Here is a 23,930-nt window from a genome sequence, read left to right on the forward strand (position 1 = left end):
CCCCAGCTCCCTGCAGTCCCGCACCACGCTGCTCCCGCTTCTGTACATTTGCGGGGTGCACTGGAACCGTCCCGCAAAGAGATGTTCCCTGATGAGATCTGAAAGCAGACCTACCTCATCAGGGAAATAACCCATGTTCCCTGGACCTTGGGAGTTCTCAGATTTGTACTCAGTCCAGATTGTAATAGTAGCAATTTCTAGTTAACTCTAAAAACGAAGGCCTCAGACATAAAGGCTGCATGTTATATGATTCCGTTTATAGGAAATGGGCAGAACGGGCAAATCTAGAGAGATAGGAAGCAGATTCGTGGTGGGCGCGGGGGGAGTGGGGTGCCAGGAGTGACTGCTCATGGGTGTGGGTTGTGGGGGAGGGGTGGTGAGCTGAGGGTTGCGCGAGTCCGCGTGTACACGAGAAGCCTTTAAATTGTTCGTCTGAAAAGGCCGAGTTGTATTGTATAGAATGTGAGTTGTAGCTTGATCAGCTCGTTAAAAACAAGGGGGCAAAGGAGGACTTCATTATATTTAGTTCGTCTTTTTTTCTTTTTTTTTTTTTAGGGCCACACCCGAGGCACATATAAGTTCCCAGGTTAGGGGTTGAATCGGAGCTGCAGCTGCCGGCCTACACCACAGCCACACCAGATCTGAGCTGCGCCTGTGACCTACACCACAGCCCATGGCAATGCTGGATCCTTAACGCACTGAGCAGGGCCAGGGAAGAAACCGGGTCCTCATGGATACTAGTTGGGTTCATTACTGCTGAGCCACAGTGGGAACTCCTATGTAGTTCATTTTAAAATGAAAATGTTTACTGAGATCGAAGACAACAGAACGACTCATATTTCCTTTATGGTTTATAAACAGGAACATGAAGACTGAGTCCGTTGGATAACCCAGTGTTTGAAATGTCTCGTGCTGACTTGGCAGTTGTTATTTAACGTGTGTTTGAAGACGTGGCCTTTTTAAAAAATGTTTAACATATTTTTGCACCTGCTTCCTAAAAGTAATTTTTTATCTGTTCCTGAAGAAAATCCCCCCAAATATATCATCTTGTTTAGTCAACAGAATAATTTCAGGGCAGAAACATCTGACTTGCTGTACCTAGTCCATCTCGGCCACTCTGCTGTCTCCGAGAATAATGGGTGATTTGGCTTGGATTTGAACTTAAGGTTAGAGAGGTTTTTCGAGGCTGTTTTGTCTGAACCATTTTGTCTACATTTAATTCCTCCTAGAGTTATTAATCTTTTCAAAAAGTTATTTCTGATTTTAGATTGGGCTGCCTCTTAATAATTTCAGGTCTTTAAAGCTTGATATTCCTTTCTATAAAAAGTATATAATTTTGCCCTAACTGTAAATAGTTGTGCCTCGGCGGCAGTGTCTGGGTTCCAGTGCTGTGGGTTTGGTGAACCAACGCACGAGCTCACTGCATCATGATGTTTCACGATAGTGTGTATTTTGCACTTAATCAGTTATTTGTTCACCAAGTAGCTATGAATGTCATAGTGTGCCAGGACATAGCCAAGACCCAAAGGGACCCCCAGCCTGGCTCTTGGAGAGCTGAGCTCTGTCTGGCGGGGGAAGCCTGGCCATGCTAACCTTTTAAGATTGTTCTCACTGGCTGTCTCGCTGCCTCTCTGTCCTGGTGGGTACCCTCATCGGCAGCTTTGTCACCTCTCTGAGGCCTTTCTTAAGGTCAGGGACCAGCAGTGTGCTGCTATCAAATCACTGGGTTTTGAGCCAAGGGACAGTAATGTTCCCCCTGCCGGATTTTGTTAGCGGTTGCTCTTTTAATGAGCCCGGCAAAAGGATCCTTTAAATATCCACAGTCACCTGGCTGAACTGGATGTGGTTTAACCACCAGTGACTTCATATGTATTTCTCTGTGTCATTAATTTTGGTAAATAAAGTATTGCTTAGTTTGCCGTCGTTGCTATAATCTTCAAAAGTCTAAACCCTTGTGTTAACACGGTATTCTATGCGTTCTGTGTATGAGGCTTTCATTTATGTGTGAATTGTGATGACTATGCCTTATTTAAATGAAGTATACCCTTTGCCTAGAAGATACTGATTAAATCAAATCTTAACTAATTTGATTCCCATCAAATCATGCCATTTTAACTTGCCTTAATTTAAAGAAAACAGAATTATTAAAGGGGAAAAAACATGAGTTAAATGGCTACCCTTTTTATTACTCTGCTTGGCTGCCTCTTAATTGTCTTTAAAAATTAAAGGCAGGAGTTCCCGTCGTGGCTTAGCAGAAACAAATCTGACTGGTACCCATGAGGATGCAGGTTCGATCCCTGGTGGGTTCAGGATCCGGTGTTGCCGTGAGCTGTGGTGTAGGTCACAGACGCAGCTCGGGTCTGGCGTTGCTGTGGCTCTGGTGTAGGCTGGCAGCTACAGCTCCGATTTGACCCCTAGCCTGGGAACCTCCATATGTCATGGGTGCAGCCCTGGCGGGGGTGGGGGGGGAAGTAAATGTGGATATTTGAAGCCTGTTGCACCATTGATAAACATTAAGTTTTTTGCGGTGACAGTTTGAAGGCTATGAATGAAAACTCCGGGACCATGCATGGCGTCTTCCGCTGAGCTCACCCCTGCTCTGTTCCTCTGTGGTTCCCTGCACCTTTACTGGAACTCCTGCCCATGAGCTGTGCTGTGATTAGACCCTCATGTGTCTCCTTCCCGTATTGGAGATGATGAGGAAAATAGGGCCGGTCGAATGGACTCCTGTTTGGCCTCAGTTGCAGTGTATTGAGCGTTGCGTACACATTGTCTTTCTTGGCAGAGTTTCCAGTATGGCTGGAATGTTGTCTGTCTTGGTAGATTTCGTGGGTTCTGAATGTTGATTTTAAATGTTGTCTTTCTTGGTAGAGTTTCCAGTATGGCTTCTGCCCCGACTTCTAAATATAATTCACACTCGTTGGAGAATGAATCTATTAAGAGGGTAAGTTGAGTTTTCAGATTTATCTGTACCACTTTCTCTGTATTTCTTGTCTTGTATTTGAATATTAGCTGTTCATTCTGGGTTTCTTGAGTTATTAATTTTCATTATTCATTTGCATAATGTAAATTCTTTGATGCATATGGTTTGTTTTTTGGGGTTTTTGTTGTTGTTTTTGTCTTTTTAGGGCCACACCCATAGCATATGGAAGTTCCCAGGCTTGGGGTCACATCAAAGCTGCAGCTGCCAACCTACGCCACAGCCTTGCGGGATCCGAGCCAAGTCTGTGACCTACACCACAGCTCACGGCAACGCTGGATCCCCGACCCACTGAATGAGGCCAGGGATTGAACCTGCATCCTCATACTAGTCGATTTATTTCCACTGTGCCACAACGGGAACTCTGAATCCAGATTCTTTTTTTTTTTTTTTTTTTTTTTGGCTGCATGAGTGGCAAGTGGAAGTCCCCTGGGCTGGGGATTGAACCTGCACAGCAGTTGCAGCCTGCGCCACAGCTGCGGCAATGCCAGATCCTTAACCTCCTGCACCACAAGGGAATTTCCTGGGGGATTCTCTTCTGTTGACTTGTAAATGTTCTTTATGTATTTTGGCAGTCAACTCCTTATAATAGATATTACTCTTTTTGATACATATATGTATATACATACAAGGGTTTTTCCTAGTTTATTGTCGTCCTTTTCATTATATTTACAGCTTTTGCATTTTGAAATACAGAGGTTTAAATTTTTGGTGTATCCACATCTATCAGTCTTTATATTTTCTGCTTTTGAGTCATGTTTCTAAGGACCTTTTCATCCCCAAATTATGTAAGTTTTTATTGTATTTTAGTATTATGGTACAAGGATCAGTTTTAAATACAAGAGTAACTTCAAGAAGGTAATGGTAAGTCTTTGCGTCATGTTATTCTTATATAAAAGTGCATCTTATATTAATAATCCCATCTTATCCTCTGTTCACCAGACATTTGTTTCCCATATTTTATGGTTGAATTATGCTTTCTTCTTCTGACCCAGAACTGTGTTCTTTAAAGGGTGCATGAGCGTTACATCTGCCTGTTATGTGTGTTTTGGTTTGAGGCAGTGTTCAAGGGTGATGATAATTTCCTTCCTGTCTTATCATTTATATAACATGTGATTTTTCGCTCCTCACTGAGGAAGGCATTACTGGCTGGGAACAATGTGTCCTGCCCTCCTCGTTGTAGAATGCTTAGCTTACAAGCACTGAAACACATTGAAAATTGGCCAAGGATTTTCATTTTGTACCTGAGTAAAAAAGATAAACCCATTCCAAATCTAGCAGCGCACCCCTCTTTGACAGCTTATATTTTACCTAAATACACAAGCCGTGTTTCCCCGGTTTCATGATACTCTTCCCTGTGTATCGCCCTCCATGATTCTCCAAAGTGCGCTTGTGCCCTTTGTGTCATTTAATATTCATGAAACTTCTTTGAGGGAAGGGTTACTAGCTTTGGACGTGACGTGAGTGCAGTGTGACTTTGGAAAGCAGCTAGGGGAAAAAAAAAGAATGAAAAATAGTGGGGGGAAAAAGCCCCTCTGCCCCAGCAGATGTTAGTGATGCGCCTGGCGCCCCTGCGGTGGCCCCTGGGCAGCGCGTGGGTGGCCTTGATCCCCCCCCCCCCCGCCCCCCGGCAGCTGGATAGATTCAAAGACTCCTTTCCCAGGCATCCGAGTCACAGGGCCAATTAGCCCCTGCAATCTCACCGTGGCTTTTTTTTTTTTATCCCAATAAAACTTTATTGGAAAGTCCTTGATGACTTCCAGTGGCGAGTTCTTTCCCTGCCTGACCGAGTGAGGCCCGGGCAAACCTCCGAAGCCAGGAGGGCTCGGGACATAGCCAAGCTACACGAAGAAGGTGTGTGGAGAGAGTTCCCGAGGCCCCTGTTGGCCCGGACGTTCAGTGACAGACCACCCTGCCCTCTTATCTGGTTCCCTTCAGGAGGAAGATCTTAGGAAAATAGTAGCTGCTCTTTTCTGGCATTGTGAGAAGATGCTGTAGAATTACTGCTGTTCAGCTAAGGGCCCGTTGAAATCAAGTTTTCGTTCCTTCTCTCAACAAAATGTGACTAAATATGAAAAAAGGGTGTCAAAATATATGTGTATCTATAGAGTACACTTAATATTTACTTTATATCACTCTCTTGAGCACTGTTCATTGTCACACCTTGGAAAGGAGGTTTAATATTATTGAAAAGTGTGCTAATGTTATTTACAGATTAAAAGGTAACACAGCTAATGAATGTTGATGCTAAGTTGTATTTTTTCCATTTTCATTTTCCGTGCCCACTTTCTATAAGTCATTATTTCTGTAAATTTTTTTTTCTTTAAAAACGCTATTTCTGGGAGTTTCCGTCCTGGCTCAGTAGAAACAAATCTGACGAGCATCCGCAGGGATGCAGGTTTGCTCCCTGGCCTCCCTCAGTGGGTTAAGGCTCTGGCGTTGCCGTGAGCTGTGGTGTAGGTTGCAGATGAGGCTCGGATCCTGAGTTGCTGTGGCTGCGGTGTAGGCTGGTGGCTACAGCTCTGATTCGACCCCTACCCTGGGAACCTCCATATGTGGTGGGTGTGGCCATTTAAAAAAAAAAAAAGACAAACGCTATTTCTGGTTGGTTGTTTAAAACCCTGTGCAGATGTAATGTAATAAATCCTGACGGCATCTCTCTGTTTCCAGACTTCTAGGGACGGAGTTAATCGGGATATGGGTGAGGCTGTCCCTCGACTTCCGGGAGAAACCCCCATTACTGGTAAGGCCCTTGTGAAGTTAGGATTTGCATACATTGGTGAGAGGTCCAGCAGGATCAGGTGGCTTCAATCCCTCGGGCTCGTTAGAAGTCAAACTCCGACAAATAGGCTAGCTTTTTTGAAAGTGTTACTATAGAGAGAACTCTGCATTCGTCTCTTGATCAAAGAAGAGTTCTCGCAAGAGCTTCATGTGCTCTAGGAAACTGATATTTTTTTTCCTCTGTACCAAAGACAGAATTATTTTGGAAAAAAAAATGTGGATTATCTCTTGAAAGTCTCTTATTGGAGCTATAAGCTCTTACGGTTTGAGGTTATAAGAACAAAATAGTATTAAGGTTTTCCAGTCTGTGCTGTGTGCTTTAAAATGATCAACTTAAAGGCTTAAAGTCTAACTCTTCTCTTCTGTGAAACATAGGAGACCCCATTGATTTAAAGTAGCTTTCATTTGCCAGAGACCCGAAGTTGGTGATATTGGCGTAACGGTCTGATCGTTGACTTATTTTGTCATTATAAATTCATATCAAGAGGAGGGAATCTTCTTTGGAAAGAGTAGATTGCTCTGGCGAAAGAACACAGAAGCATCTGACAGCTTCTAAGCCAAGTGCTGCTGTCGTGGACACATTCCTGTTTCTTATTAGAGTTGTCCCCCCCCCGCCCCGATTCCCATTCGGTGATGATACAGCTGCCACCGTTTCAGAGAACCTTTCGGTTCATTGCCTGAGATCTAGGTTGTTTAGCTGAAATGCCGGAAAGCCTGGCGCTCCTGAGATGAAGGCCACAGATGTGGTACCTGGGTGAACGAGGGAGCCGGGCACCAGGAGAGACCGTTCCATGTCCGCAGACTTGTGCACATGAACCTAGTGTCAGAAAAGAAATGGGTGGCACGTGGCCATTCCAGTTGCTGCATAAGGATGAAGAGAATAGCTTACTTTAACCGACGTAGTAACTGGGTATTTTTCCTTTAGCCTATGAGGAGAAAGGGGTTGCCAAATTATTTTTTTAAAACAAAAGCCTTTAACATATTCAAGGACATCCTTGAAAGATAAGAGAAAGATAGATTTTTATTATCATACCTCAACTTTCCCGATTTAGCTTCTCCTTATGTCTGATTCTCCCACCGATGTGCCAATCTCTCGTTTTATCATATCACTTAAATGTGTGAAAGGAATCTAGCTCAGCTCTTCTCAGGCCTATTAAAAGAGAAAGAATAGACGGTAGAAACATTTCTACGGTGGACATGGATTTATTACAAACCTCATGATGTGGGTGTGGTCAGAGGCTGGCAAACTTCCAACCCAGTCTGGTGATGAGTCCATGAGACTCTCCTCCGTGAGCTGCCATCCTCTGGCTGAGGTCTGCGGTGCAGGGTTACCTTGACAACCACCGGAAGGTCTGCAGCATCAGTACCCTCAGTCACGTCTGCCCTCCAGCTGTTATCACCTTGCCCCAAGTAGTGGCAGCATATGGTGGGCAAGCTCAGGTGACATGTGGCCCCACTTGACCTGGCATGGTAGTGGAGGGACATTGCCAGTGCTTGCTTTTGACTTTTCAGTGATTTTTTTTTTTTTTACTATAGTTATTCTTAGCCAAATAGTTTATATTAATTAGTGCCATTTGTTGTGTATCTTGGTATATATTTCCATTATTTTAGGGTCCTTTTTTTATCTTAATAGACAAAGAAGTTATTTACATATGTCCTTTCAATGGCCCCATTAAGGGAAGAGTTTACATCACAAATTATCGTCTTTATTTAAGAAGTTTGGAAACGGTAAGTAGAATCTAAGACCATAAAGATGACCCTAACTGTTAATGCTCAACTGTTGCTCTTCTCCCTTGCGAGATTGACTGTGGGTCAGATTAACAGGGGGTGTCTTTGCTTCTCAACTCTAATTTTTGGCTTATGCAAAGCTCATTTCACACTAACACCTACAGGAACAGAGTGAATTAGAGTAAGTTTTGTCCTTCATGACGTGGGAGTTGGACTTAGCCATTTGCTGGTTTGGAGGCGTTCGTTAGGTGGAGAACTAACTGCAGGTGCCCGTGAGGTGCTATATCCCAATGGCCAGGCCTGTGGTCCAGGTACCGCGGTGATGCTTAAAACATCACAGAGGAGGATGCTAAGGTGAACCCCTTGTTAAGACCCACAGCTCTAGAACCTTCCATGGGTTCAGTTACAAAACTCCAGCTAGCAGTTTAGAACCGGGATGACGATGGCGTGGCTTATTGCCACTCTGCCTTTCCATTCCATGGCCATAGAATGTTTGCCAGGGCATTTCAAGGACTGTTCCTTTGATGGAGCAAGGAGATGACGACAAGATGCTCCAGGAGGGAAAGAATGAAGGAACGGCGGCGGAGGCTGTCCCGGAGTGGCCCAGGGGGATGTGGCGGGTTGCTGTTACCCCAGCCGGCCCGAAGGGGCAGCTGTCTTTGCATGGGATGGACCAAGGGCAGAGACAAGAGTCCAAGGAGCATGGAAGAGTAGCCCAACATCAGCTTATTCGCAGGGGATGCTGGGAGTGTTGGAGGAATCTAGTTTTTGTTTTACTGATTTTTACCCCACAGTTTCTTCAGGACAGTTCCCATCTGGATTCGTTTGTACCTTTTGCTTTTATAAAAAAATTATGTTCATTTTTGTGTCCAAACTCTCAAAGATACTCTTTACTGCTCTTACTGCCTTAGCTTTGGGAGCCCACTTCTGCCTTATTCATAGGCCCACATGGTCTTGAGATTGGGCATTTATGTGAACCTATGCAGGCTTCTAAGCAAGACTGGAACTGAACAAATGTTCTAGTTTTCCCGAATGTGGAAGAAGATTCTGGAAATTAACAGAGCACTGAGCTGGATGTCAACCGTTGGGGACAGTTGGCAAGAACTGTAGAATTAATCATTTGAGCAGATGATTAGGAACGAAACCTTGTCTCCATTTGAATTAAGACCCTGACAAAGAAACATGGGCTGAACGGTGGACAAATGGGGGCGTTACAGACTGTGTAGCTGGCATTGGGCCTTCAGCTCAGCGGTCAGAGGGACGGGGAAGGAGCTTGAAGCATTCTTAATTAGCTGAGATATTGGAGCAGAACTATTAATGTAGAATTTAGCGTAGGTGCAGCTGATCTTTCTACAAATCAACTGTATCAGTGAAGGATGAAAGAGGTCTGTCTTTCCAGGGGCTGAAGCTTATTTGATCCAGTGATTGGCTGAAAGAACAAAAGTATAATATAGTGTAAAGTGATAAAATGCACTGTGATGCATATAATATGGGCAGCCAAAGTGAGAATCATTCTCTATAGCTCCCAAGTGTCAAATTGGGACAGATTGACAGATTCGATGCTAATAGATGTGAGAATCGTCAAAAATTCGAATTAGAGCCAGTGGTCTGGGGCCTTTGGCCTCCGAGACTCTTGGCTTGTTAACCAGCCACACACCCCCCGGTTTCATTGTATTATGCCGTGTCACTGACGGTGAACTGGGGAAATGATTTAAACCGCGGCGCCATGACAAGATCGCGTCTGTTCTGTGATGTCAACTGTGGGAAAACAAACAAGCACCACCTGTCAAAAAGAGGCCACAAAGAAATACACCAAAAGTTTGAGTTCTTGGGGTATTTGGACAGTGGGCTTTCGCATGCTCTGTTCCCCCACCCTGCGTCCCCCTTGGAGTGAGCATGCATTGCTTCCGTCCCTGGGCGAGCCCCTAGCCAGCTTTATTTAGTCTGTTCCCATGAGGCACCCCAGAAGTTGGGGAGTACCGCACACGGGGTGAATAAAATGCCCATTTGATAGTGACTGCTAATCTTTTTCTTCTTCCACTAAGTCTTACGTAAATATGTTGACTGGCCACGAGATTTAGTCCAGGTATAAGAACGAGCAGCTAATGGCAGAAAACGTCATACACAGAAAGCCACTTGTGTGGTTATGCAGAAGCCCCGAAACATAGTCATCGTAGTGTCTCTCGAAGTCCTAAATAGGAACATTGATTGTGGATTCTGCTGCAAAAGGTGAATGTCTCTTGTGTGTTTGACAAAGAGCTGTCACCTCACTGGCATTTTGAAGCGGACACCTGTTTGGTTCAGGTATGTAAACACCGCAGTGGGCGCGCGGCTCGACTCGGGAGTCAGCCCGCCTGCTGCGTCGCGTGTCGAGGGCAGGTTCCCGGGCAGTGGACACAGTCCGTGGTCTTGGGACCGGCACGCGGCCTTCCCTACCCCCGTGCCCTGCACGCTGCCTCCGGAGGGAGCTTCCTTAGAACCAGGCCGCCGGCTTCCTTCACAGGCTGAAAGCTCTTGTGGGACCCCGTCGCGCACAGACTAAAATCCACTCTCCTTAATGTGGGTTCAGAGCCCTTCTGACATCTGCCTGGACTCGCACGCCCCTGCCCCGGGCTCCTCTCGGCCACGCGGAGCCCCTGCCCCGTCCTGCATGGCAGCCCCGTCCGTGCCCTCTGTGTCCTCGCACGCGTGCTTCTCACTCTTTCCTTCAGAAGCCACCTCGAAAGTCACGTCCTCCCCGGAGCCTTCTCCAGCTCCCATTGAAGGCATCACTCTGTCTCTGTGTCCCCACAGCCCTTGGCGCGCGTCTCGCTGTTCACGCTTGCTTTGGGGAACCTCCCGGGCCCCGGGTCTAAAGGCCTAGCCCCGCCCCCTTTCATGGTGGTTTCACCGGAGCACCTGCCGCTGTTTCCTATTGTACATATTTCACTGCTTCACCATGTTCCCGTTTGTCTGAGGACCCGGGATGCATTGTGTTTGGCACCGCTGTGCCCTCAGGCCTCAGGACGGCACCTGGAGCATTGCAGATGCTCAGACCGAGCCGAGTGAAGGGATTCAGCTGTGTTTATTTGCTGCCCTGTCCGTGGCCTTGACTAATGGGGAGTCCTTGTGGTCCTCTGTGCATAGCTGGTGTGGTGGCCAGTGGACAGGAGGTCCTCAGTCACAGTGTTCAGTGTGGACCCTGCTGAATCATGGCATCGTGTACCCCACCATAGCTTTTGCGGTTGACAGGTTGCATAGCTGTCTTTTGACTTTAAAGGTGCTCCTGGATGTGGCTGGGGCTCGATCTTGTGACTCCAGTAGGGCTCTTTGGGCCTGTAATGCTCTGCTGTCTGTGGATACCGTGAGCATTTCCAGTTTCCCTCCAGGACTGCTTCGGGTTCAGGCACGATGGTGGATAAGAAAGACAGCTTAAGCCTTTTGTTCATTCGCGTGAGAATCTGACACCATGTTGTGTGCAGGGGATGGAGACGCGGGGTTGCGGTGTAACGTGGCACGGCCGAAGTGGGCCTTCCAGAGGAGGCGCTATTTGAGCCCAGCCTTGAGAATGGGGACCATTTCCTGGACAGGAAGGAGAGAGGAAGGAGCCTGGCAGGTGGAGAGTTTCTGTATCCGCGTGGCTGTCGCGTGGAGGAGCCCCACCTCCTGTGGGACCGGCTGACGGATGCGTTGGAGCAGGAACGCGGGGGGCAGAGGCGGGCGCGAGGCTGGGAGGCACCTCGCGTCCCTGTCGGCAGTGTGCGAGTCCCGTGGAGAACGACACACCCGATGTGTGTTCAGGAAGGGAAGTCAGGTTGCAGCGTGTGTGACAGGTTGTGGGGAGGCGACTGGCGGCAAAGAGACCATGTAGGAAGTTGTCCTCATTTCCCAGGTGAGCAGTAAGGGCCTCATAGAGTCACTGTTGCAGTAGGAGGAAGGGAACAGCCGCGGGAGAGTCCGGAAGACTTGGGTGGTGGTTGCAGGTGGGAGTTGAAGATTCGAGAAGGATCCCTGTGGGCTTTCTTTGCTGGAGTGGAAATAGGCAGCACAGGAGAAGGTGCGTGTTGGAGGTGAGCCCCCAGGACACGGGCCCGAGCGCGTAGGCTGAGAGCTGCGCCCGTTCCAGGGGCAGATGGCTCAGGAGCAGTTGGAGATAGGAGTCTGAAACTTCTGACTGATGCATAAGTCGACGGTGGTGGCAGCCGGGTCCTTCCACGGCATCGCCCGAGGACATGTGCCCACGGAAGGGCCGCGGGTGGGATGCTTCCCCCCCCCCCCCCCGGCAGAGCGGGAAGGAAGCGGCGGGCGGAGCAGCGGACCGTCGGCGGAGGGGAGGCTTTGGTGGAGGTCAGTAGAAGCGAGACGCCCCCAGGAGGAAGGGAGCTGACCCCGCAGCGAACGCTTACCCGGTTCAGCAGATGAGAAGGAGCAGAGGCCCTGGGCGGTGGCGGTGGGGAGGACGCCCGGAGCTGCAGGGACAGCGGAGGCGGCGGAGCCGTGAGGGTCATGGGGCTCCGTCCCGCTCCTCCTTCCAGTCCCCGAGGGGGGTTCTCCAGCTCCTGGGCCTCTGCTCGCTTCCTTCTGCTCCTTCGCCCCGCGGCTTCATCTCCCACCAGCTGCAGGCGACACTGTGCTTCAGCAAAGCGCCTTAGAGCTCCGGGAGCCACTTCCCACACGCTCAGCCCACCAGATGACGGCCGCCGGGCACAGCAGCCGCCACCAGCCCCTTCCCCTGCCCCCGGTCCTGGGTTCTGGTGCCCACCTTTCTTCCCACCCCAGCTTCTCGTGTCTCACTACCTGCAGGAGATCCCTGACTCGGCCCCCGGCATCCCGGTTCTTCTTTTGGTGTCCTTGCTTCTCTTGAAGGTGCTATTTTTCTTCCGGTCACCCTGGAGTCACCACCTTCCCCTCCTCCCTTCTCCTCTGTGGTCGTCCTTGCCCCAGCCTTTGACATGTGAGTCCAAGCTTTCATCACCAGCCCGTGTCCCCTGGCTCGCCCCCGCCCTGTGTATCCCACCCGCTGGTCCGGGAACCAGTCACCGCCCCGACTCTCCGACTCTCCTCGGGCCGTTTTCTCCTCCGGAACACAATCCATCCCTGCCACCCACAGCCCCATTTGTTAAACAATTATTTTGAAATATTTAAGATAGAAAGTTTATGAAGATCCCATGAGCATCTGTGGGTCTATGACCGAGCTGAAGAAGTCTCGCTTGCCCTCACCGTCAGGCTTGGCCCCCACCCGAACGTTCTGGCTCCCGGTCGTTGCACGCACCCCTTTTTAAGAAGAGGATGGAGTTCAGGAGGCGCGAGGGAACGTAAGGGAGTGGAGGATTTGGAGCCTTACGTGTGAGCAGGTGACAACCCTTGGGCTTTACCGTTTGGATCTCCTCTCGGGACTGCTGGTCAGATGAGCCGTGGGTTGTGAATACACTTCATTTTCCGATGGTCAGAAATGGTCCGTTCTTCCTGGATTAAACCCGAGGAGAAATCTGTTAGGGTTTCCTTAGAAGTCAGAACCATAGTGATCGAATTCTTCGGGCGGAGTATTACCCACAGGTGCTTGATTGCCATGCGGGAGCGTCTTTAAAGCCAGAACACACGTTAGCTCTGGCTGGGCAGAGGTATTTCTGGGAGGGACTAGAAGGATGCTTTACCAGCACGGAGACAGGACTGGGAGGACCAAGACGGACGGACGGCCGGCCGGACCCGGCTTCCCTCCCAGAGGGAACGTGCACCCACCTCCCTACAACCATGAAGCAGAAGGGTTCCTGTCGTATTTTTACATTGGAACCTTTTCAAGATTATCCCTTTTTAGTTCTTTTTCTCTAGCGGATTTGGCACTTCTTTTCATTTGAAAAGAGGTGAAATAATGCTCAAAAGACTATAATAATAGAACACCCTAGTGTGTGTCTTAAGCGGGAGTGTCGATGGGCACACGTGATCAGTGCCATAGGTTTTCTTTTAAGCTTCAGTCTTAAATCATCTTATTTTGCTGCTGCAAAATGAATGCTGTTTTCAGGTTGAAACAATCCCTGCCGATAGCCTGGGTCCCCCCACCGCCTGTTGCCGCGCCGTTCCCAGGTCCCCGGTCCCCAAGCTTGAGAGGCTGTGGGCTACCGAGCCCTCCTGTTGAAAGTCGCACAGTGGCTTTGATGGATTCGTTCCACCACCCGTTCAGGCTTTCAGACTTCGGAAAGGGTCTTCCCATCACAGCCCCTGGCAGGTCCCTGGCTGACCTCGTGTCTTGCTCTGTTGAAGAGGTACAGGTCTTCCTCACTGAGCACCTGTCTCTTCCGCCGCCTCCCCCATCTCACAAGAGGGAACTCGATGTCTTCTGCACAAAGCAGACCCCCTGCTTGAGCCTTCCTCCTCGTCGGCTCTCCGGAGCCCTGGTGCCCTGCCACTCATTCTGTGTCTGACATGTGTGCTTTTCATGGGCTCCCTGGTCCGCTGACCTGCTCAAGTTTTTTACAACACCTTCTTGTGTCCCTGTTACCCCGATACTACTGCGCTCCTCCGCCTTCCTCTGCCTTGCCAGGTTTTTTTTTTTTTTTTTTTTTTTTTTTTTTAAAAAAGCAGTCTACACACTCCGCTTCTGCTTCCGGACTGTTAACTCCTTTACTTCTCTCAGTCCTATGGAAACGCCACTTTCTCTGCTCCATGCCGAAGGCCTGGGTAGGGTCTGGGCTCTTGAACTTGTCCATTGCGCCACACGTCCTTGACTCTTCTCCCACCTCCGCCTCTCGCCTTTACCGCAGTGCGTTTCTCCTTCCCACCTGCTAAAGGTGGGTTTCCTCTGCAGTTCGGTTCGCACCCTCTTCTTTCTCAGTTGCTGCTTGCTTTCCAGCTCTGTAGCGCCAGACCCGATGTTTCATTCTTTATTCACTGACTGTGTGAGAGCCTGCTGCGTGCCAGCACCTTGCCAGGCACTAGGGTATAGCAGGATGCACAGAGGGCACAGGGTCTCTGTCATGAAGCTGTAGGTTCTGATGGGACTGACAGATGTGAATCAGCTAACCGCACCGGGTATAAGAGCAGGCGGCACTGGCTGCTCGCCGGAGGGGTCCAGGAGTGCGCTACTTTGAGGGGCCTGGGCAAGAGTCCTGAGAAAAAGATATTGGACCTGTGGTTTGAAGAATGCATAGCCGTTACCTCGATGCTTGGCAGGGACTGGGTCGGAAAGCATAAGCTGAAAGAACAGCATTGAGAGAGCCTGAGACCAAAGGGAACGTGACAAGATGACCGCCTGGCCGGGGTCGGGGTGGGGAGAAGAGCCAGGGAGGAGCTGGGTAGTGGCCTAGCGACCTGGGCCTTGGAGACCCTGTTAAGGATTTAGGGTTTTAGAGTTGAGCAGTGAGAAGCCTCGGGAGTGGTTTAAGCAGAAGAACCGTAGCATCAGATTTACTTTGTGGAAGATGGCCCGGGCAGATTCTGAGGGCGCAGGTGCAGAGAGACCGCCACGTCTATCCCAGTGGCTCGGAGAAGTTGCTGGAGGAGTTGGAGAGAGGTGCACAGGTTCGAGATTGCTTTGAGGGGGAAACACTGGATTAGGGAGCGGGAGTGATGATGACTTGTAGGTTTCCAGCTTTTGGCCCTGGGTGGAGGGGCGCAGCCGCTGAGAAAGGAAGAGGTGGTTTGGAGAAAGAGGATGAGCTTTGTTGTGGCCATTTTGAGTTGGAAGGGCTTTGGGGGTCTCCAGCTGTGCATTTCTGGATGCCTTCTGGATTCTTGGACTGGATGATCAGTCGGAGCCAGTACATTTAGGTGCTTAAACCCAATGCGTCTGAAATGGGCAGTGTTAATCTCTCTCCAGAACCCCGCCTCTGTTCTTCACGTCTCCTGGTGGGACCACCAGCCTCCTGCACCTCGGCCCTGCCTCTGAGTCACCTGATTCCCCTCCGAGGCTCGTCTCCTCCTCTGGGGTTCCGCCTCAGGTCCCCGTGGCCTCCCCGCTGCTTTAGAATGGTACCTTCCACGGTCAGACCAGGTGCAGCCGGCCTTTGCCGGTGCCTGCTGCTCGGCGAATCCGCAGGCAGCAGCCTTCTGCGTTGCGGCCCTTTTCTCCAAACACACTTCCTGGGTCACAGTCCCGCTGATCCAAGCCCTGGGATGCTCCCCAGGGAATCCCCCTGCCGCCGGAGAATATTAAACCTGGCCCACTTACTTTTTGTTTTGTTTTTTTAATTTATTTATCTTTTTTGTCTTTTGCCTTTTTTAGGGCCGCACCTGCAGCATATGGATGTTCACAGGCTAGGGGGTCTAATCAGAGATGCAGCTGCCACCCTACGCCACAGCCACAGCCACACCCGATCCGAGCCGCGTCTGCGACCTACATGCACCACAGCTCGTGGCAACGCCAGATCCTTAACCCACTAAGCGAGACCAGGGATGGAACCCGCAACCTCATGATTCCTAGTCCAATTCATTTCCGCTGCGCCACGACGGGAACTCCTTTTGTTTTTAATGAAATCCCCATGCTTCCCCACAGGTGTAGCTAGTGTCACTGTTTTCGGCAGGCCCGTCTGCAGCTGCTGCTACTCCATCCGTTAGGGATCATCTTCAACACCCAGCTCCTAGCTCTATTCGGTATCCTTGACGAGCCAGAAGGGAGAAGAATCCGAATAGGAAGCTCCATATACGGATCGTCTTTATCTTTACATTGCCGGTGCCACGGAACCGTCACGTGACCCCGTCAGTAGGAAATCGCCCCGCCTTCTCTGGCCTCTCATTCCATTTTATCTGGATCCTCCTTCTTCTTCTTCTTTAATGGCTCTTGGCACTTAGACCCGAGCATTGTGGCTATTTGGGTACATGTGTCTCACTTCCCAGTCTGGCCCTGAGCTCTGTAAGGGCAACACCTACATCTTATTTATCTTGTGGCCCCTCGTGTGCGGGACGCTGTCTGTTATTACCCAGTACACACTTGGGAGAGAATGCAAGTGACCGCGTCTTTTAGACTCTGTTGTATTTACTTCTTAACCATTTGAGCCACTTAGCAGTACAGAGGCGTAGAATTTTGAGTGAGAATGGACCTTGGAGAACCCTTCAATATTTAATGATGTTTAGATAGCAGTGACTCAGGTTTCTAGAGAGTGAAGGTAATTTTCCTATTCCTGGATTTTCCAGTTTGGCTTTGCTGGGTTATCTGATCTTGTACCTGTCATTCGGGGAGAAGGTGGCAGGTAGTCTCATTAGACCTTTGGGTGCCTTTGGTCAGGAGCTGGCTGGGTCTCCTCACTGTCCTATTTTCTGCTTTGTGCTGGGTTGGGGTAATTAGAGCTGTAGAATTTTCTCTATACAGGAACAAAGAACAGCAAGGTCTCACTTCTAATTCTTCTGCTCTTTAATTTTGCAATCTTCCATCTTGATATTAAGGTATCAGAGTTTTATTTCATGTCTAATCTATGTATTTTTTGGTATAAGTTTGACATTTATATGGGTACAGTTGAACAAACACTCAGAAATTTCAATATAAGCTAGAGGCATCGCAGGCTCCTTGATAGTAGGATTTTAAGAACTAGATTGTATTGAGAAGTAAATACGGGAGTTCCCGTCGTGGCGCAGTGGTTAACGCATCTGACTAGGAACCATGAGGTTGCGGGTTCGATCCCTGGCCTCGATCAGTGGATGCAGGATCCGGCGTTGCCGTGAGCTGTGGTGTAGGTCACAGACGCGGCTCGGATCCCGCGTGGTTGTGGCTCTGGCGTAGGCTGGCGGCTAGGCTACAGCTCCGATTCGACCCCTAGCCTGGGAACCTCCATATGCCGCGGGAGCGGCCCAAGAAATAGCAACAACAACAACAACAACAACAACAACAAAAAAGACAAAAGCAGTCCAGACATGCTACTCTTTGGTCACCACAGAAGAACTCCCTTTATAGCCTTTATGCTGCCTCTTTCTAGCCACAGCCTCCTTCACCTCAGGCCCTTGCAACCCCTGCTGTGTTCTCCAGCTCTACAACTTTGTCATTTCAAGAACGATATAAACGGAGCATTTTGAGGTTGGCTTTATCCACTCAGCATGATACGTGTGTCCAGAGTGCCTTCATTTTTGTGGCTGAGCAGTATCCCATGGCTATAGCACTGTCTTATTCTTTTTAAATTTCTAGAACACCCATGAGCTGTCTTTATAATTTGATGAGGAAATGCTTAATTTGTTGTATTGTGTTTAAAAGAGAAGGATTTCAAGTAAAAGGAGAAAAAGTAACTTTATTTGTGGCCTCCCCCCCCCAGGACATCTCTTAAAAAATAAGAACTCGATAAGCACCCTTTAAAATTTGCATTATCAAAGTCATCTAACACAGCATTAAAGAAAATATTGGTGAAAAGAGTTTGCTTAGCCCTATTCTGTCTCTGTCCATATGAGTGTGTGTATGTGTGTGTATATATATTTATTTATATTATTTATTTTTTATTTACTTTTTTTGTCTTTTTGCCATTTCTTGGGCCGCTCCCGCAGCATATGGAGGTTCCCAGGCTAGGGGTCGAATCGGAGCTGTAGCCACCGGCCTACGCCAGAGCCACAGCAACGCGGGATCCGAGCCGCTTCTGCAACCTACACCACAGCTCACGGCAACGCCGGATCCTTCACCCACTGAGCAAGGCCAGGGACCGAACCCGCAACCTCATGGTTCCTAGTCGGATTTGTTAACCACTGCGCCATGACGGGAACTCCCCATATGAGTATATATATATTTTACACTATCGTGGTTCCAGTGTATTTTGTGTGCTGCTTTTTTCCCCTTAAACTTCCTTTTCCCTGTACCATAATTATTTTAGTAGCTGTGTGCTTGTGCCATGAACTTGACTAACTCTAATTTTCTTCGCCCTGATGTCCACCTCTGTCTCCCTTGAGCATCTCCATGCATGTGGCATTTCCTCCTGTTGCACCAGAGCTGTAAGATAAGGTCCTAGGAGTACAATTGTGGAGTCAAAGGGTGGGACCATTTTTATGGCTCTTTCGATGTGTGTTCCCAGACCTTGGCTTGATCTCAGCCCTTCCCCGTAGTTATTAAGCAAAAGGCATTGGAGCTTTTTAGAGACTTGGCTGCAGTGTTGGGAAATGGGAAGACTTCACCTGTGTCCGGAATGGTCGTAAGGATAAAATGGAGCGATGCGGGCGAAGCCCCTGAGGCCGTGCCTGGGGCAGGTGATGGCAGCAGGCAGCCGCCGGTATCTTGCTGTGGCTTGCCTTGGATGTGAACGATGGAGAAGCGTTGTGTGCATCCGGGCCCTTCTTTGGGAAACACACCCGAGCCTCAGATAGGCATTGCTTCCTGAGGCTTGGTTCACGGCACCAAGACTTGAAACAGCGGAGGACCAGCAGCCGGAGTGGGGAGTTGTAAGACGTCGGAGGAAGTGGCCCCCTCCGCCTGACACTGGGAAACGGGGCTTCGTTGGAGGCGATGCTGCCTGAGCCAGGGCTGAAGCCACGGGGAGAGTGTTGGTCGTTGGGAAAGACGGACCATCCGAGGCAAAGGGAACACCAGGCAGAAAGCCCCCAGGCCTGGTTGCAGACAAGACGTTTGAAGCGCGGGGCAGGCATTCACTTAGTTGGGGTGCAGAACGTTGTGGGAGAGAAGCTGCAGACACAGGCTGAGGGCACAGCACGGGCCCTGGAGTTGGGTGCCTGGGAGTTCAGCCTTTATTCCAGAAGCAGCGCGGAAGGGCAAATGTTACGGGCTGCGTTTTGGTTGCATAACCGACTGTTTCAGTGCTCGCTTTTTCATGTGGGATCTGCATCATATTTTTGCTCATAGAAGGTGGTAAAAGGACCAAGGTCAAAAGGCCCTGAAAGCATATGTTTTTTTAAAAATATGATGTTGACGTTTTGATTGTACGGACAGAAATACTGACTTTTGTATTTTTCTCCCATTACAGGATTCGGCTCTAATACTTGATGTTCCCCTGGGTGTGATCTCAAGAATTGAAAAAATGGGAGGCGCGACAAGTAGAGGAGAAAATTCCTATGGGCTAGATATTACTTGTAAAGTAAGAGATTCAGTGCTTTGTTACCTGAAAAAAGGCACGGTAGCATTGAATGATGAGTAAAACGTGAATGCGGGGTTAAAAGAAAACCAAAGAGCCTTGTTCTTCATGATCAAGGTTCCAGGACCTCCCGGGGAAAACGTCCCTGTGGAGAAGGGACCTCAAGTGCGGGGACCCGCACCAGTCATTTCGTTGGCTCGACTGAGTAGGAAGACAACGTTGTAGATCCGATGTCTCCCTTTTTAGTTTGTGCCCAAGGCTGCTCCCCGACATCCCTTCCTGTGAGGTGACCCCGTCCCCCGCGAAAAGGAAGGGGAAATACGGAGAGCTTCCCCGAGGTCAACGGGCTGTGCCTTACCTCCCACCGCCTCTGTCGCCTTTGCTTAGGTGGTTTTCGGCGGTGGAGCCTCTCCGTTTTGTTTTGGCATTCGGCCAGCAGCGATGTACCGATGATCTCGCTTTTTCATCGGTTGTCACAGCAACCGCTGATCGAGTGTCTCTGGTGGTCCAGACACGTGCCAGGGGCTTGGCATGAAATCCTCAGGGCAGCCGTCTGAGACGGACAGGGGTGTCCCCGTTTGTAGATGGCGAGCCTGGAGGGTGAGGCGGGTTAGGTCACTCAGCCTATAGATTACTCAGCAGATGGCAAAGTTGGCGTCCAAATACAGTGAGATACTCGTTTTGCAAACAGTAAACCTTCTTGCAAGAAGCCTTCCTTTTCAGGTAGTGCATAGCAGAAGACCGCAATGCCCAGTCCTAGGAAGATCTCGAAGCGGGTTGGAGGTCATGTGTCCTAGCAGTTCCCACAGCTAGATATGCCTGAGGGTGACCTGGGAAGCCCTCCTTGGGTTTACAAGATGTAAAGCTTTGGTCCCCACTCCCCCCAAATCCTACTGTAAGATAGTCTCCGAAGCCTGGCTTCCAGAAGGTTGGGACTCTTTCAAGTATCTGTGATGGCTCTGACCATCAGTCAGGTGCAGGGGTCGGCAGACTTTTTCTGTGACGGACCAGAAAACACCTATCTCAGGCTTTGTGGGCCAGCAGGATCTCTGTTACCCATTGTTCTTTATGTTTTGATTGTTCTGCCCTTTTAAAATATAAAAAAGGCGATCTCAGATGGAAGCCCACACCGAGACTGACCTCGGCTGAGGTGTGCTGACCCCTGGCTGATCCAGGTCCTTCTATTCACTTGCTCAGTGGGCTTAATTGCCCCCAGTTGCCCGAGGGGTTGACGGGCGAGCCAGCATTCTGAGCCAAGTCTCCTTTTCCTGGTCTCATGCACCACGGTTTCTTAAAGCCGGGTTGCCATGCTTTTGTTTGGATTAAGATCATACTCGTTTGTCTCCAGTTTGTAAAGGATCGAGACCAGTACGGTATCAGCAAGCAAAGGAGTGTGTCGCCAGGAGACTCCAACTGACGTTCCCCCTCATTCGGCACCTTGGCTGGTTTTTTGTTGTTTTTGTTTGAACCCAAGCTCTCTTAGTGTCTTATCTATAATCTCAGCTATCGTCTACCCTTTTGGGCCTAGAAATGCAGGGCTGACTTTTAAGGAAGGTTTTTGCGTCCTGCACGAAGGGATCCTGGGAGCCAGAGTGTCTGTTACAGTTCTCCAGGGAAGGATGAGCTTGCTGTCTTGAGGATTTCAGAGGGACTTTCATTCTCATAGAGTTGAAAAAAAAATCTTATTAGTTGCCTTATCAATGGGGAAAAGTTGTATCTAAATATTAATCCCCCCAAATTAATACGACAAAGCACATTCTTACCCTTTGACTGTTTATCAGAAGAACAAAGGGCTTAGGAACAATTCGGCAGCCGTAATTCTCAACTGTTGCATAGGTATTTTTCTTGGAATTAGTGTTGAGCCCAAAGACAATGGCCTAGAACAGTGTCGTCTCACCCCCTTCTAACTCCGTTATCTCCCTGGAAACACGGATGTCTGTCGGGAGAGTCGAATCCCATTTTCTCAGGTGGTAGAAAGGGCATCTGCTGCCTCCCGTAGGTCCTCTTTCACCTGTAGTCAGTAACCAGAGCACAGCCGCCTGCCTTTACCGAGACGAGCACTTAGGAACCCCACTGATTCGGTTCCACTGGGTCCGCGCGTGGGGATTGCCGCTTGCCGGCAGCACCTCCCGCGCGGTGGTTAGAAGGCCCAGGGGCTGCTGTCTCGCAGCAGCGGAGAAGCTAGTTCCAAGCGTGTGAGTTCTCATCCCCTAGCCCCCGAGCCAGCCCCCGCTGACGACTTGAGCTGAAATAAATAAATAAAAGCAGAGCCAAACCACAGCACCTTGAAACCTTGTCTCTCCTTCCACGCCTCACCTGCGTTGACTCGGTTTAAAGCCAGGGTGCTGTTTTGAGGTCAGCGGCGATGGGTGTTCTTTAGAAACGTGTCGTTGACGCGAGGCCTCAGTAGATCAGCCCGTCAGTGTTGTCGCAGCGGGGGTGTGGATACTCGTGTGTTATCGGGAGGCTTGGCACGGCGCCACATGCCCCAGTTGCTACCTAGGTCGAGGGTCCGACGGCAGGACGCTCTGGCCAGAAGGCTCTTTCCCAGGGGCCCTTCTCTGCTGGGTCGGGCTCGGGAGACCAGGTGGCACTTGCGCTCAGTACGCGCTCGTGTTCCTGTTACAGATTTGGTCATCTGCCACCTGTGAGTCATTTGCCTTTTCTTTCCACTTTGATTTTCGTGCTGGCAGGACGAGGGTAGTCATTCTTCCTGCCCTTTAATTACATCGGCATCAGATGGCCCAACGGAGGTGCCTGAGTCACTTGTACTTTGGCACAGGGAAAGCAGTCGTTTGAATCACCGATAGATCAGAATAAACCTCTCTTCAGAAACGGTCTGGTTTCTGGTGGAGTGGTTGAGAGAATGATGCTACAGAGTTATCATCCAAACCAGGGCTGGTAGGAAGGAAATTCTTGGGAGGTCTTTGAGCCCCGGGCGCCTCAGCTCGCCCGTGCTGTGCTTGAGGCTTGTTGCAAACCCTTTCAGAGCATATGTCGTCTTACTCAGGTGACTTTTTTGCCTTCTGCTTGACTCGTGCTTTGCCTCATGAGACAACAGTTAATAGCCCAGTTTTCTTGGACTGTGTCGTGAATCCGTTTCTGGATTGCATTAAGTTATATGCTTTTAAAAACAAAAGCACAGAATCCCAGAGCTGGCAAGGCCCGGTTGATGCCATCCGTATACAGAGAAATCCGCCTGGGGTGGTCGATTACAGGTCCGGGCACCTGGTTCCTTACAGCCCCTTCGCTTGCCGTCTGCATATTGGGATGTGGCTGGGCAAGGCCTTTGCTGGTCCTTCACGTCAAAGACTTAGGGAGCTTTAAGAGTGAGTGCTCTCGAGATAATGTGAAGGTTGTGATGTCCGAGAGGACAGGGATTGGGTCTCTGTCACCCTGCAGTATCCCCAGGGCCCAGTGCAGTGATCCTGCTTCTGAACTGAAAGCGCAGCGCAGAAGGTGACATCTGTCACTCAGTCACGGCACCACAGTCGACTTACGAGACAACCAGCAAAGCACCGGCTTCGAAGATGGGCTGGGGTGTTACATCCTTTGATATGTGATATAACGTGGTACTGAAGGGAGCTGCTTTTGTTTGGATTCCGTTTCCAGGAAGGTTTTTCTTTCTCTTGTTAAAGAGAGATGTGTTGGAAACGATCTTTAAAACCTGATTGGGGGCTTAGTCGCTCCTCTCGGGGTCTCTGTGGTCCTGGGTCGGGGTCTGCACAGAACTCCGTGAAAGTAAAACGCATTTCTTGTAGGAGAGCCTAAAGTGCCACTCGTTGCCTCATTTTTAAGAGCGAGCCTGGAACGTGAAGAGCATGAGCGGAGAGGGGGCGCTTCTGTGTTTTAATGACATGTTTGACAATGTTGAAAGTGTATTTCATGTCAGATACACATCTGAAAAGCCCTATGAATCAAACACTGTCTTACGGTGAAAATGCCTCAGAAACCCCTTAGACACGCAAGTCACGCGCAAGGCAAGGTTTGAGTTTTCTGTTTGTAACGTGAAGCCGAGCTCCGTCTGCTCTTTAACCGGAGCTGCTTGCCTCGTCTTCACGGCCATGACTCCGATGGGAATGTTTGCAGGTGTTCCTAAACCGGATATTTCAAAATCTCATGTGAAACAGAGTAATTGCCTTAGTAGTTTAGAGGTATTGCCCTTGCAGGTAAGTCGCCCTCCCGTCCCCCAGGTGACCGGAAGGTGGTTTTGCTGACAGATGCGACTGCATTAGCTGACCTAACTGCCTGTCTCCTCTGCCCCAGGACATGCGGAACCTGAGATTCGCCCTGAAGCAGGAAGGCCACAGCAGAAGAGATATGTTTGAGATCCTCACGAGATACGCCTTCCCCCTGGCCCACAGTCTGGTAAATTCCAGGGTTCTCCCTCACGTCTTCCCTGTGTCCCGCTCCCCAGCGTGGCGTGTGCGAGGGTGTCTGTGACAGACAGTGTCAGGTGGCTCAGGCCAGGCAAC

The 23,930-nt window shown here is 49.6% G+C and overlaps 1 protein-coding gene across 12 annotated transcripts in view; it reads left to right on the plus strand.

Moving 5' to 3' along the window:
- MTM1 (myotubularin 1) overlaps window positions 1-23,930 on the plus strand; it is a 92,399-nt gene that overhangs the window by 20,537 nt on the left and 47,932 nt on the right. For 8 of the 12 annotated variants that reach the window (XM_003135463.6, XM_021080840.1, XM_021080837.1 and 5 more), the window contains 5 exons: window positions 2,872-2,944; window positions 5,651-5,723; window positions 7,395-7,489; window positions 19,348-19,458; window positions 23,722-23,823. In XM_003135463.6, coding sequence (XP_003135511.2) covers window positions 2,882-2,944; window positions 5,651-5,723; window positions 7,395-7,489; window positions 19,348-19,458; window positions 23,722-23,823 — 444 coding nt within the window. In that variant the 5' untranslated portion in view covers window positions 2,872-2,881. The remainder of the gene's footprint in view (window positions 1-2,871; window positions 2,945-5,650; window positions 5,724-7,394; window positions 7,490-19,347; window positions 19,459-23,721; window positions 23,824-23,930) is intronic. The other 4 variants (XM_021080841.1, XM_013991045.2, XM_021080842.1 and 1 more) reach the window with 2 other exon arrangements.

The sequence above is a fragment of the Sus scrofa genome, chromosome X (genome assembly GCF_000003025.6).
Source record: "Sus scrofa isolate TJ Tabasco breed Duroc chromosome X, Sscrofa11.1, whole genome shotgun sequence".
NCBI classification, from domain to species: Eukaryota; Metazoa; Chordata; class Mammalia; order Artiodactyla; family Suidae; genus Sus; species Sus scrofa.